This window comes from Melozone crissalis, unplaced genomic scaffold (assembly GCF_028551555.1).
Source record: "Melozone crissalis strain CALT ecotype California unplaced genomic scaffold, PUWL_Pcris_2 ptg000111l_1, whole genome shotgun sequence".
In the NCBI taxonomy this organism is placed as follows: Eukaryota; Metazoa; Chordata; class Aves; order Passeriformes; family Passerellidae; genus Melozone; species Melozone crissalis.
Window position 1 is genome coordinate 499,842 of NW_026535888.1, and position 15,170 is coordinate 515,011.

A 15,170-nucleotide genomic window follows, 5' to 3' on the forward strand; every position below is an offset into this window, starting at 1 on the left:
CATGACTGTCAGCGGTCATTTCAGTCCTAAACTTGCTTTATGGACATTCTTCAGATCACATACCAGAAACTTTTCACTTAAAAGAAAAGCCTTTCTTGCTCTCATTTCAGGTCCTATTTTTTTTTTATAATGTGCCTTTTATAAAAATTGGATATGACATTCCTGATGGTAATAAATGAGAGAAGAATTGCAAAGCCACTGCATTTTTGTAAATATTATTATACAGGACTTTCCCTTTGTGTCTGCACAAAGATTGATATTCTGTGTAATAGAAAAGACGCCAGAACTATCTTCACATACACATTTTCCACATTCTTCTGCTTGATAAACTTTCACAAAACATATGTCTCAGTGTTGTTTTTGTTTTGCAACTGCAAATGCTACCAGATAACTGTTTCTCTTTGTCTGCAAATTCCACAAGTCTAAGACTGCGCAAGAAATATATTGCAATAGGCTGACACTGTTGAATATTTTGATAAACTGCTCTAATAATCAGACTGAAGGTCAAAAACACGCAAGGCAATTCTGTCACATCTTGACAGCTGCTAGGATTGGCTGAGAACTAGTCTCTTCCCACGTCCTGCATTAGGTCTTCAGCTCAGTTAGCCTAGAGAAAACAGCTGCTGAATCTGCATTTTTCCTGTTCGTTCTGTATTCTGACTGATATCGCAAGGTGTCACTTCTTCCTTCAACAAAATCTTCAGAAAATCTAGCCCCATCATAAAACAGGAAATTCAAATTGCAGAAGGTGCCCCGGGGGACACAAGGTGTCCTCAAAACACCTTTATCCAGCAAAATAAACAGGTGCATGCAAAGTAGCACTGTTGTCGCCAGAGTGAAATAAATTTGTCCATTATAAGATTGAGAATGTAGTAAGAAATGGTTCATTTTCTGAAAGGTGAGCACTGTGAGAACTGTAATGCTACTTTATATCATATAACTTTAAAGGATTATGTCTATTATATTATTTATATCTAGCGGCTTCAGTTATAAATTTTTATGATAAAAACCCACAAATCACTATTGCAACTGCATTAATCAGATAGTAAAGGAGAAAATACTTTAAGAAGTGTCTTCAGACATTTTCTTCAACAGAAAACATGTACTTTGTAGGTCCTCATATGATGGGGATGAGGCTGCCCATACCAGTTTGCTGACAGCAGAATATTAACACCGAGTTTCTCGATGCGTCTTATGTGATCAACATGATGTACGTGTTTCATTGGCAGGTTTCAGCATCAGAGGTGGTCAGGGAAATGAAAGCTTTTTGAAGATTTAACAGGGTTTTTATACTGTGTAGGGCAAGCAAGACCCCCTCAATAATACAGCTTTCAAAGCAACTAGATCTGCTGGGTTTTGTTTGATGTTAATATTAATGCCAGCTCCTATTCAACCTAGAAGTCAACAGAAGAATTGAATAATTTCCCTTTTATTCTCTATGATATTTTATCCATGAAACTTTTTTGAGCATTGACTATAATGGAATTAATTTTCTGTGGACTGTCATGGTAATTTAGATCAGAGCACTCCCATTGACTATAATGGAATTAATTTTCTGTGGACTGTCATGGTAATTTAGATCAGAGCACTCCCTCCCTGCTTTCCCTTTGGAATGCTGTAACACTGCAGTTGGCACCATCAGCTGGAGCACTGAGCAGTCACAACTACTGAAAAAATCTGAACAGCCACAGCAACAAACACAAATACATCCAATTCTTAGGAAAAGATGTGACTAACACTTTGGCGCATGTTCAACAGTGAACAAAGCATTTGAGCTCCACAATAAACTGAAACCTTTATTTTTGATTAGTCTTATTTTGGCTTTCTGAAGAATAAGAGTAGTTTGTTTTTTCACAGCGTACTAAAAATACTTCTACCTTAGCATACACCCAGGCCTGTCAGAAATAAAGCTGCTACCTTAAGTTACAATTTCTGTATTTAAAAATTGTCTACAGATACATTCCTCTTAGCACAAGAATTGCCAAAGAGATCGCTCATTCTGAACAGCAGGTTTTCAAGTACTGATATACCTCCAGCTTCCTAAAATACAAGGAAAAAAAATCATAATTTTGAACCATTAAGGTTGCAGAGGACCTCCAAGATCATCGAGTCCAACCTTTGACAGAACAACCCCCATATCAACTAAACCGCAGCACCGAGTGCCGAGTCCTGCCTTTTCTTGAGCACTTCCAGGGATGATGACTCCACCACAAGTCCCAATGCACAAAAACCCTTTACATGAAGAAATCCTCCCAACCTGAACACCCTGCAGCACAGCTTGAGGTAATTTCCTGTGTTTACTCAAAATTGGTCTTAACACAAGAAGTAGAGCGTGTTTCAATTTTCATCAAAGCAGAGGAAAAAAAGGGAATATTTTATGAATGCAGTGTTCAATCCTACCAGATTTTAATCTTCCATTCATTCAGCAGGATAAACTGTTTTGTTATTCAGTGAGCTTATAGCATTTTAATGCAACCTTAATGGTATTTTCCCAGCTGCTGGAAAGAATACTTACTTTCGTCTTTCAGCCTCAAATTTACTCAGCAGTTTCCGGAGACCACCATTCTTAAATCCTTGGAAATGTGCTGCTGGGGCTCCCACAGTGATAACATCATACAGAGCATCTGGAATGGGAACAGAGGAACACAGACATCTGAATGCTTCTATCCCTAAATCATGGAAACACTATGACATCTATTCCACAAAAAGTAAGGACAAGTCTATATAATTTCCAGGGAATAATTGATAATCCATGTCCCAAGAAGGCGCAAGAGCTAATCAATCTTTCTATACAGCCACTGCACACTTTAAAAAGTTCATTTGATTTATGGCTATATGTAAATTATGTGCCACTGAGTAGAAGAATATTCCAGCTCTGCAGTTTACAAAGCTGACAAGTAAATTGGCCCATTGCATATTCCACTCTATTGCCCCTTTCATTATTTAACTTGTAGTCATGTTCAAGCATTTTAGAGTCAAAAGAGACCATTTTGATGGAATAGTCTGACTGAATAATAGAGACTACTGAATCACAGCTAATAATTCCTGCATCAAGCTTGTCTCTTGGTTGAGTGAAGGCATCTCTTTGTTTAGGCATCTAATCTTGATTAAAAGATTTCAAATGACAACAAACTCACTGCATTCCCAGAGAAGTCAATTAGGCTAGTAAAAATCCCTATTCCTTTTCTAGCTTGAATTTGTTCGGATGTAATGCTACTGTACTTTCAGATATAATGGTGTTTAATGCTGAATTGGTGAGCCCTGCTCTAGGATATACACTTCTTATATATGTTTATAAACACAAAGTCAGTTGAGAAGCTACCAGAATAGGAAATAAATCATACTAATGAAATGCTTGCTAAGAAAACAATCTGTTGTCTCTTTCTGTATATACCTGGTGCCTTATGACATAGGGGATGAATTCTTTTTGTGGATATATGCTTACAGAACTGGAGGTGAAACATCATTTTTCAAAGAGCTCGTGATTGATTCTCAGGGTGGAGATGAAGATTTAATTACATCCCACACCACATAACTATTTTTTCTAAGTTTAAAAATTTACATTTACAGTAAGTACCTGTTTTGTACCTGAACTTACTGGAGGTACAAAAGTGCAGTTCCGAATGCCTCATCTTTAAAATGCATTTCTAAAGGAAACGTTACAGGATGTTTTTTGAGAACTGTTTTATTCCTCAAAGAAGTTTCCCATGTAAATTAAAATCTAGACCTCTCCTAAAATAGAACTTGCATTGTGATGATAAATATGCCCAGAAGCATGAGCACTGTACAAATGATTCACAGTTAATGAACTATGCCTTACTTCCTGAGCTGAATCTCAGAACACATTTGCTCAAATTGATTTGAGCTCTAATGAGTTGGTGACTCTTCAATATCCACTTAAAAGGAGAAGTGACATAATTTCATTTGCCTAAGGTGAGCCTCAAGGTTCTTAAATAGCCCATTCTTTTAGGTCTTTATACAGATTATCACTAATACATATTCTTCAGCTATTAGGACTCCACTGATACTTGACAATAAGGAGGAGGAGGAGGCAGTCAGTGTCTTAAACTGGCCAGATGCAAAACAAAAACCACTTCAGTTCACCAAATCTATTTAAAACAAGCACATATTGCAAACAGAAACAAAAGCAAAGCTATGTCAATATACAGATTTAAGTTCTCTAGTATGATGAACAGAGCACAATGTGGGGTTTATCAAATGGATAAGGATACCATTGACCCATAGGAAAACAGTATTTTTCCTCAAAGCTACTCCTACTGAAAGCTTAAGCACACTCTCTTCCATTTCAGTACTCAATGACAACCCAAACAAAAGTTCAGGAAAAGCAAACCTATTATTATACATGTCAAACACAAAAAAACCCACATACCAATGTGTATATACAATAGATGGGATAAAAACCTATCTTGCATTCCCAAAATTAAGATATCTGATAGTGTAAGGGCTAATGACACCTCCATGGATCATTAGCTTGTTTAAATGCCACCTCCATGAATTTTTATTCTTCCCCTTCCAGTATCATTCTCCTGGTTATATTCCAGGTGTCCTTTGATATATGCCAAGCAAAGCATGAGCTGAGAAAGACCAACTTCATATCGAAGTGCTGCCTATTCCAGATCAATTAGCAATTGCTGCAAACTGCTTAGCCTGCATATATCTAATACAAGACACAGGGAAGAACATCAGTTAACTAACAGAGGCAGAGTTTTATAATTTGAAGATCCAAATTTGGAAGACAACTAGAACAATTCTAACATTTATCTCTTCCTGTACTCTTTTTGATTATCAATTAATGATGTGTGCAAAGCAAAATGGTTTTGGAGAAGAAGGGAGAAAATTCATTAAAAAGCAAAACAAAACTCCAGTACTGTAAAAGTTGTGGGTGCTTAAGTAAGTCACAGATTTCACTCAAATTCTCTTTTTATTTAGCAAATAGAACAGTGTCCTGTTCACAAAGAGGTTTTGTTGAAAAGACAACGTTAAGCTTCTGGCCCCCATTACAAACCTAAAAATCCTTTTCAGTTAATTAATTAACTTGAAAACATTAAATTAAAATCTGTGTTATCACATTATGTCACTATAAATCCCCATCTTGTTGAAATATTTGGAGGCACAGTTTTTTAGTAAAAGAAATAACAAAATATTGAACCAACAAGTATCTAACAGATAATTGGAAGCCCCTGTGTCCCAATTTAGAAGTGGATGTATACTCACACAGTACAAAACAGGAAATTTACCACTGTTTTTATTTCCTGTTTTACAATCTTAGATGCAGAGTGTATTAATAAGGCAAAAACCATATCAGAATGTCATTTCTGTGTTTGTAGTTACAGCAAATTTATCAGATCTCAATTGATCAACAAATTATTCACTGTGCCATTTGGTCATATATATGTATCAATATGATCTTTGATCTGTAAAGGAAGCTGCTAAAATCATATGCAAGTGGCAACAACAGAATTCTGTGTTAAAAAGAACCACAGACCATGTTAGAGAAAGTTATCCCCCTTTCCAGGAGATGTTGGAAGCTTGCAGTATTTTCACTCAACACTGAGCCAAAATAGCACATATTCTCCATTTACTTATTTGCTTGAAGTGTCATAGGAACAACATGAGCACATTCTTGGAATCTGTTTTTAGAAAAGAACTTGGAAGAAATTTAGTTAACCAGCCCCTAGTTTTCCAAGATGTGCAGTAATTGTCCACAACTTGTGCCATCAGAAGACGAGGCAGGGAAATTCCTTGCAGAGCTTTGACTTTGGATGTGATTTCTAGATTTCAGTGAAACTGTGTTTCAAAGCACACTTAGTCATACTTGGGGAATTTCTTTACCTTTCAATCGAGGACTATGCACATGCATTCTTTGCAGATGAAGATTTATTGGGATGAATTCTAGTGTTTTTTCTCCTTTGCTACAGCCTGATTTAAAGGAAGAACCTGAAAAACAAAAGTTTAAAGAATCATTGTCTTAACCACCCAGATGTTTTTGTATTCCTTTTAAAGGGAGACAATACTTGTATGTGAGGAGTTGTCTTTAATTTACCTTCAATGGATAATTATATATTAGGAGATGAAATGTTCACTGAGTCTCAGCATGTATCCATACTGGAAGCAGCAAAGCAGCATTTAATTCACAGAGCAATCTAACTGTTTTATTCTGGGAGACAGATACTCCTCCCTGCTGTCTGAAATCAGTCTGTAGTCTGCTGGAGACAATGCAGCAGTTAATGTGCATTGTGTATATTCTGTGCTAAAACTGCGAGGTTACAGAGCTATGACGGCACTGCATTTTTCCAAGTAAGATTATTTTCTTTGAAGAAAAGTATTGTATTGAATAGGCTATGCGTTCTTCCTAGAAAGGTCAAATAAAGAAACACAAACTATCTTAAGAAAAGTTATATATTTGTTCAGAGGAGACATGATGCCTTGGAAAAACAAAACAAAACAAATTAATATGGCTGTATATTTCCAAAATATTAGAATTTGAGTAGTTTTTTGGTAGCGTAAAGAAAAATAATTAAAGTCCGACAGCATGAAAATATAATTTACCTGAACACATTTAATACAGAATCTGTATAAAATAAAAGGGTGTAGATTAGGAAAGAGAGGTGGCCTTGTCTTCTAACTCAGGCAGCCCAACGTTCACCTAGGCCAGTTTTCCAACATTCTATCATTTCGCCAACTATTAATTACTAGAACTAAAATTCCTCTCACTCAGATGGAATTTTTAAATAAGTTTTGCCAAGGTTCAGCCTTTTTTTGAAGCAAACACATAAAAAGATAAAGAAAATATTTTAAATTGTTTTTTGCTTGCCCAATCAAGACTTGCTAGTGTTTATCTGTTGAAACTGCCACAGGACTGAGCACTGAGCCTCCCAATATAAACCACTCTGCCAGAGGGCACCAACGATGCTCCAGACCAGCCAAGCATGCTCAGGCTGCTCCCTAAGTTAGGAACTTAAAATTATAATTTAATACAGATGAAGAGCACAGCCAGGAGTCAAAATTTTAGATTAGACAGGAAATCCCATGATGCAGATTGAAACAAACAAATAATTTTCAAAGTTCCACTCCCTCCCAATATCACCAAATCTGTGCTTTAGAGTTACCTGAAATTACTGGGCTTTTTGTTTCCTAACACTTATATCTTCCTGGTATATTTCCTTACAATAAAATGCTTTACATTCTCTCAAATTCTCCCATAACTGAGGATAAAAGTGTTTGCCAAAACAACTCAAATCTGAAATAGTTTTACTTTCTTAAACATCCATTTTCAATAAATATGCTGGTAAACCAAAATTGCTGTCTAACACTAATGTGGCTTCCTCATACTTCCACAGCAATCTCTCAACTTCAAAAAGAAATTAGGTGGTCTCCTAACAGCCTTCTCCACTAAATTCCCAAATAGTTTGGTTGAGTTCAAGTGGGTATCACTCAAAAAGCCCAACGTGAGATTATTGTGCTGGGGAAGCATGAGCATATTTTGGAGAAATTTTATTTGCAGGTGCCATCTGCCCTTCTGAACAATTCAACACAAACTCAGGCGATGTTTTAGGATGAAGAAAGACACCTGCACTGGCTACACTGAACAGCAAAATGGTTTTTGGCATGCCTTGAAATATGTTGACCTGAAAAGTCTGAATTAAAATTGTACTCACATCCCTAATCTTAGCAATTTCTACTTCATAAATACTTGAATTTCAACGTGCTCCCAACGTAACTATTTGTTCAACTACAGTATTAAATCAAATCTATGTCTGGCTCGCTTTTCTGATCTTGTATACAATCTTGTATTAGACTGCTTTGTTTTCTGATTAATGTCCCTTTCTCTTTTACATGTGCTGATTTGCTCCTCCCGGATGACCTCAGTTTCCCAGGACCACATTATTTCTCTCAAGACCCAATTAAGATGGGTCCTTTAACATTATAAACCCTTTAGAAAGCCACTTTGCACAACACAGGTCTTGCAGGGTTTATGTTTAAGAGATTATATTGTCTGTTTTTTAAAATCTCAAAATGTCCCCTCAATATCTTCCTGAATGTTATAATTATTACATTGGATCTGTCATTATCTGTATTTATTGGCTTGTTTACGACACTTTATGGAGCGCTTTCAAGATTAATTAGGCAAAGATTGAAAATACATATAGATACTATTTAAAACAGAATCAGGAAGTGCCATACTGGGCTAGACAGTAGATGCCAAAATTGGAACTGGGATATTCTGATGATGGCAAACAATCATAAATACAGGAAACATCACTTCTGCCAACAAAATGGAAATAATTATACAACATTTAGTGCAACACAAGAGCTTTTTCCCCCACCAAATATTTAAGCAGCTGACCGACTGCTTTCAAAAAGGTGACTTTCAGTTAGAGACTGGTTTTTTTTAATACACTCAAATCGGATTTCTCCTTTTCTGTGACCAAGATCTCTGCATCCAGCTCTGGGCTCCCAGCGCAGGAGGGACACACACCTGCTGGAGTGAGTCCAGAGGAGGCCACAGAGATGCTGATTGGAACAGTTCAGCTTGGGAAAGAGATTTTAGGCTGATGCAATTGCAACCTTACTGCCTCAGTACCTGGAGGGAGCTTACAATAAAAGCTGGAGCGGGACTTTCTACAAGATCATGTGATGACAGGACAAGGGGATTCAAACTTAAATGAGGAGATCTGGATTAGACATTAGGAAGAAATTCTTTAATGTGGAGGGAGGTGAGACACTGGAACAGGCTGCCCAGAGGAGCTGGGGATGCCCCATTGCTGGAAGTATTCAAGGCCAGGCTGGATGGGAGTTTGAGTAACCTGGTCCAGGTGGGCTAGAACTTGATAATCTTTAAGGTCCCTTCCAATCCAAACCATCCTTTGATTCTAAGATTTTTATGTATTTTATTCCCACTGAATATGCCAGTATTTTATGGCTAACAATCTAGTAAGCTCTGAAAGGTTCCAGATAAAATCACAGATTCCCACCTGTATGCTTCCCAAGCTCTGCCAGAGTGTCCTGGTACATGCTCAGCATCTGATCACAGTGAGCAATTACACTTTTGCGCATGTTGTCCCAGTGAGGAGCAAGCTCTCCCAGGTCTTTAAGCTCCTGATTCCTGTACCAAAAAGCAAAAAGGGAAGGCGCTAATTAACTCATTAATCTATTAAGGTTCATCCAAATTAATCTAAAACAAGTTTGCTACAAAACATCAGAAAGATTTCTAATTGAAATAAAATCCGTTTTCGGACTGCTTGTGAGATCTGCTTTTCATCTCTCTTTTACAAGTAAACAATAAATTATGTCAGTAGATAATGCAGTAACTTTTGTGCTCAAAACTCATCTGGTATAAATGCAGTAACCTTCAAAATGAAATACCACTTCTTTCATGAAGGAAAGAAGGCTTCCAGGCTCCAGAGAGTTGTGCTCAGAGCAAGTAACTTTATCTCAAGAGATATTAAACAACATTGGAAAGAATATAAAGTTTCTTTTTCCTGCAAAACTTTCAGTATGGTTGTTTTGATGCACTACTCTTTGTATACTTTCATAAACATTTCATAAACACATATTTCTAGCAGTGTTTCTACAAATTCAGTTTAATCAACACATCAGCTCTCACCACATTTCTTCAGGATTCAAAACAAAATATACACAAAAAATCCCAACACCTGCTCCCTAAAATGTCATGTCCAGTGTTCATCAGGTCAAAAAAGTACTGCTGTGGTAACCAAACAGGTCACTGAAAATCCAAAAGGAAATCCTTTAGTAAATTATCAGTTTTCCTGTACACTCCTGAGAGCTGACCTGAGTGAAATAGAGATCATCTGAATTTCCTGCACAAACAAGCTTAGTATTTTGGGCTTTCTGTTTGGTTTTTCCTCTTGCAGAGGAAGTTTCTCCTGTATCTCTCCCAAAGCCATTTTGTGGGACCTGCTTTTAAGGAAAATAAAAGATCTTCAGTCAGTCTTCAAACATCTGGAATTTAACAGGAGAAAATGTTTGCAACACAACCAGTTTTCATTATTTTCCTTGGAGCATCAAGAAGAGTGTTCCACTGTAATTCTTGGAAGTCTCCAAAAAGTCTTCCAGAAGACAGTTCTTGCATACAGAAAAATTATGTAAGAAAAAGCAAAAATGGGGTAGAAGAGGTGGAAAGAGGGAGGAAAGGACCAGTGAGCTTGCAGCGCAGGAACACAGAGCTCACTTATGTGAGCAGCAGATCTGACCATTAGTCAAAAAAGCCTTAAAATGACTTCTTAAATGGAACAGCAACACACTGGTGGTGCTTTCCCCATCATTATTAGCTTTGCATTAGTGTGAGCAGTGCAGTCAGAACAAGCTCCATAGGCAGACCTCTGCTCCTGGTGTAGGTGACAATCAAAACCAGAGAGACTGCACTGGAAGCGGAATTAAAGCATTGCATTTGTACATGTTCTTGAAAATATCAACATGGAAACAAAGACACAACACGTGGACTTGCTGACAGTCTATGTTAACGATATTATTACTTTCTGCCATTTAATTGCTCCTGAAGCTGAACCAATTAAACTTTCCTCCAGCAATACAAACTGGTAATGCTGTAGCATAAGAACAATCTGTCACGAAGGGATTTGAGAGGATAAACCAAACATTCTCGGGGACCATTTTCTTTGCCAGTTTTTAGCAGTATAACATGAGGTTCCCTTTCAATTAAAATCTTAGGGCTTCCTTCTCAGCAAAGTGTGTAAAATTTGTCAGGGTATGCAATTTTGTTTATGTGCAGCGATAATGTTTTGGCCCTTAATATTTATGGTGTCTGATTTAATAGTTTTAGCAACAATGTTTGGACCTGGCTGGCTTCCAAAACTTTACTACTCCTTCTGTATAGGAATAGAGTATTCTATCCAAGAACTACATCCCTGCCTCCATCTAAGCTCATGCCTGGAGCTGCTGGTCTCAAACTGAAGTTTGAGAGTTAACTCCACTGACATCAATAGCAATGGGAATATTAATTTTAATAGGTCTTCAAGAAATATCAAATCCTGTCCCCATTACTGGTGACAAGGTTGGTATTTGTTTCTCCTCAGAAACATGTACAAATCAATGAAGTAAAAATTCAGTCTTCAATATGTGGCAAAAAAAGACACATCAACAATGCTTAAAGTGAGAGTACAGCGCTATAGCAATCTAGAGCATACACAGCGTGGAAATTTTAAAGACTACGATTTCTGAATTTATTTGCATTTTAAACTCCAGCAAAATCAAAACCATTAGAAAACAGGACTATATGGCAGACACTTCCATAGAAAACAGTCTCATAGCCTCACTTTATATCTATTTCTTTTTCTAATGAAATTATAAAAGACAGAGCATTTAAATTGGATTTATGTCTCGTGGTCTTTTTACAGTTTATCACTGCTGTTGTTGACTCCATAAAATTCTGAGTTATGAATGAAAAAAGAGTTGTCTTTTCTATATCTAAACTCCATCAACAATACTCCACAGTACCAAGCTTTATTATTATTACATGAAAGGCCTTTTCTAAAAGTACACAGAGTGGAAAAACCATAATATTTTCCATTTTTGAAAAAGTTTACAGTTCACACTAATACAATTGTTGAAATTTTTAATAATATTTTAATACTTTAATGTTAACTTATTTCATTGAATAACTTTAAAAATCCACTTCAACCAGTAACTGTGTCAAACAACAATTGTGCTATTAAAAAGCACATAAGCTGAAAATGCTGTATGAAGGCCAAGTAGCAATTTTTTATACATACAGCTTCAAAAATCTAATGATGTGTTTCCTAGTAAAGCAAACATGACAAATTCAAAACCTAGAAGACTAAGTGATTTTGGCCTCCGCTAAGCAAAATGAGCTTCTGAAATCTACTTTTGCAAAACATCAGTGCGCGAGGGCGTACACGGCCCTAAGTCCGGCTAGCTGAAGGGGTAAAGCGGCCGACGCCCCTGCGCATCTGAGGCCAGCCCCCCTTGGCGTCCTGGCCTCGGGCTGGGCTGGATTGCGGACTTGGGTTCGCGCTGGACGAGACGAGAGAGGAGGCGACCACTTGCTGGGGATAAAACGTCGGTTTATTGAAGAGCCCACAGGCAGCACAGGGCAAACCAACAGGTGGAAAAACCCACAGCAAAAATGGCCCCGAACACGGGGGGAGACAGAGTTTTACAGGGAAGGGGTGGAGACGGGAGGGGAAGCCCAGCTAACCAATAGGGGAACATGTGGGGAGGTACATAAGAAAACTGACACAAGAACTTATCCAATAAACATAGAACAAATGAGGGGCCCTGGGACGCCAGCCAACTATGACCCCCAGAGAGAAGAATGTTCTCGAAAGCAGGGAGGAGTGGGGGGTGATTGACTGGGCCCAGGGAGGAGGAAAACTTTACTTATATGGTGGGATAAGGGAGGAGCAGTTATGTAACTTGAGAGATTGACAAATAAGGGGGGCAGGGGTAACCGTGGTAACATAACTGCCAAAGACTCTGTGGCGGGAAAACTGGAGGGGGAAGAACCATCTTACAAAGAACAGGGAGAGAATAATACCTAAAATGGGGGAACAAAACAAGAAACTTAAAAACACACTACAACATCTCCCCGTTTCTTAACAAATAAAATAAAAAGAACGGGAAGTCCACAGAAACTTAAAATTCAGGATCTCGCGGCTGGTCCGGCCAGGCCTCGCTTTCTTCGAGCTGGAATCCGCCCGCCCCTGGGTGGTCGAAGGACGGTGCGGTCGCCCCTCCCTCATCTGTAGCTTCTTCGGCCTCCGAGGAGAGGTCTTCCAGCTCGATGGGCTTGTCCGACGGGACTGCGGCATGGTTGACAGATGCTCAGGTATCTCTGACCATTAGTCTCTGGACCAAACCGCGGATCAAAATAATGAAAACTAAAAGTACTAATTAACTCAGAACAACCTTGCAAACAGATTCTATTATGGAACCGGCCCACCCGCTGAGGCCCCAACCCTTGAAAATGTCCCCCAGCCAGTCAGAGGTTTCTTGCTTGACCTGATGGACAAGGTCTTGCAGCCTCTTGATGGAATGTCTGGCGTCCTCGGCTCGAGAGGATAGGTTCAGGCAGCAGAGGCCCTCAAACTCCTCACAGTGATGATGATGGAGCAGCAATAGAAAATCTATTGCTGCTCTGTTTTGGAGTGTCGCCTTCCTTGTTATTTCCTCGTCTGTGAGGAGGTCGTAGAGCGCGGCCGAAGTAAAATTTGCTTGTTTAGCCACCCAACACTCTAGACAGCCCAATTCACCTAGAGCCTTCGCCACCGATACCCAAGGCAACAAGATGGTAAAGGCGGCGGATTTTGAGTGTGACCAATGAGTAATTTCATCATCACAATCCTCAGTGAGATCCTTGAGATCTCTTTTAGGTCTAGCCAATTTAGATGTGATGTTTGTCTTCTTCCAATTGATAATTTGAGTGACGTTGGCGGTAAACAGTGTCAGCCGGCCAAAAGTGCATGGCCCTTCCGACCAGGCCAGAGGGGATGCCTGCCCACGCCCGGTCGCCACAATTAAAAACACGCCTCGGGGAAGGGAGTAAGGGGTCCGTCTGGTAGTGGTGGGGCCGAGGATCTTTAGGACAGCCTTACACCACTGCTTAGCTTGGTATTCTAACTTGGACTGTAGCACTACCTCACTACCCCTCTCGACGGGGGTGATTGTATAATCAAACTGAAAGCAAATTGATGCATTGGTCGAGCCGAGGAGATGTAACTCTGTGGGCTCGGAGGGTGCAGGATCTAGCCTGCTCACTCCGTCTCTCCAGGCGTTGGAGGAATCAAAACTGGGGAGGATAGTGAGGCTCTGGGCTAGGATAGCATTAAAGGCACTTTAGAAGGCAGGGGAAAACTCGCCTGGAGAGAAAGGGATCCCCACAAGGCGACATCGGGTCCTCTGCTGCGCCGGTGTCTAGGCATATACTGTCCTGTCCTAACGATTGAGCCAAGGCATGCCAGACGTTGACTTTCGGCTGGGGGATGACCCACGGCTCCGAAGGTGGCAAAAGGAGTCCGCAGGTCGTCGTGATCGCCATTAGCAGGCTAGGGTTGGGAGTCAGCGATGTTGAAACGGGGGCCTTGGGGGAGATGTAACTGAAATGAGATAAGATAGTAAAAGTATGACGAATTCACAAAAATGGTTCTTCTCCAAACAACCAGTTTAAGTAAAACATACAGGGGGTAAGAGCTGGAGCAGGGGGTGAATGGGAGGAAACATGACATAGGAGGTCAAGGGGTGGAGGAGAAGCTGGAGGACAGGGCTCTTCTGTAACTGGGGGAAGATCCGGAAATAAAGACAAAGATTGATGGTGTGGTTTCCTCCGCCAACGCCAACAAGCTTGCCGGACTTGTGGTACTGCCTCCTTCTTAGTCCTCTGTTTCGGGACGAAGGGCCTGACCCACTTAGATGGAATCCACCTGGGGCCTGAGGGAGTGGACACGCAGGCATATCCCCTCCCCCAGGTCACCAGGTCAAAGGGGCCCTCCGTCCGCCAGGTCTCCGGATCTTTTACAAGAACCGGTGGCCTGGCTTTAGGCTGCAGCTGCTGGTGACTGCCAAAGTGCCGGACCACTGGAGGATTTTGGCTGTCAAAAGAGCAATTTAGAAAGTTAAGCGTGTACAATGCCCTTGACAGCCGGACGTGGGGGGTCTCCACCTTCATCGCCGGTTGTTGCCGGGATAAGATCTTCTTAAAGCTCTGGTGGGCCCTCTCCACCATGGCTTGGCCTGTTGGGGAATAGGGGATGCCAGTCGTATGGACTATTCCCCATTGCTGCAGGAAGCTCCGCAGCTCCTTGGAGGTATACGTAGGGCCATTATCTGTTTTTAGGGCCCTAGGAATGCCCAAGACAGCGAATGCCTGAAGCAGATGCTTCTGCACATCCGCTGCCTTTTCACCTGTGTGGGCAGAAGCATAGATAGCCCCAGAGAAGGTATCAACTGAGACATGGACGTAACACAATCGACCAAAAGATGGGACATGCGTCACGTCCATCTGCCACACTTCGCAGCTCGCCAAACCTCGGGGATTGGCCCCTGAGGCCACAGTAGGCATCTGATCTTGTTGGCATTGGGGACATGTGGCCACTATCGCCTTGGCCTGATCCTGTGTCAGATTGAACTGCCGGACCAGGCCAGGCGCATTCTGA

General features: G+C 40.2%; 1 protein-coding gene across 1 annotated transcript in view; it reads right to left on the reverse strand.

Moving 5' to 3' along the window:
* The window catches only part of LOC128947957 (inositol polyphosphate 4-phosphatase type II-like), an 82,280-nt gene that overhangs the window by 57,877 nt on the left and 9,233 nt on the right, over nt 1-15,170 (reverse strand). The window contains exons 2-4 of the mRNA XM_054292481.1: nt 8,997-9,127; nt 5,854-5,958; nt 2,516-2,624 (exon numbers count right to left, since the gene is read on the reverse strand). Of these exons, the coding sequence (XP_054148456.1) occupies nt 2,516-2,624; nt 5,854-5,958; nt 8,997-9,127 (345 nt within the window). The remainder of the gene's footprint in view (nt 1-2,515; nt 2,625-5,853; nt 5,959-8,996; nt 9,128-15,170) is intronic.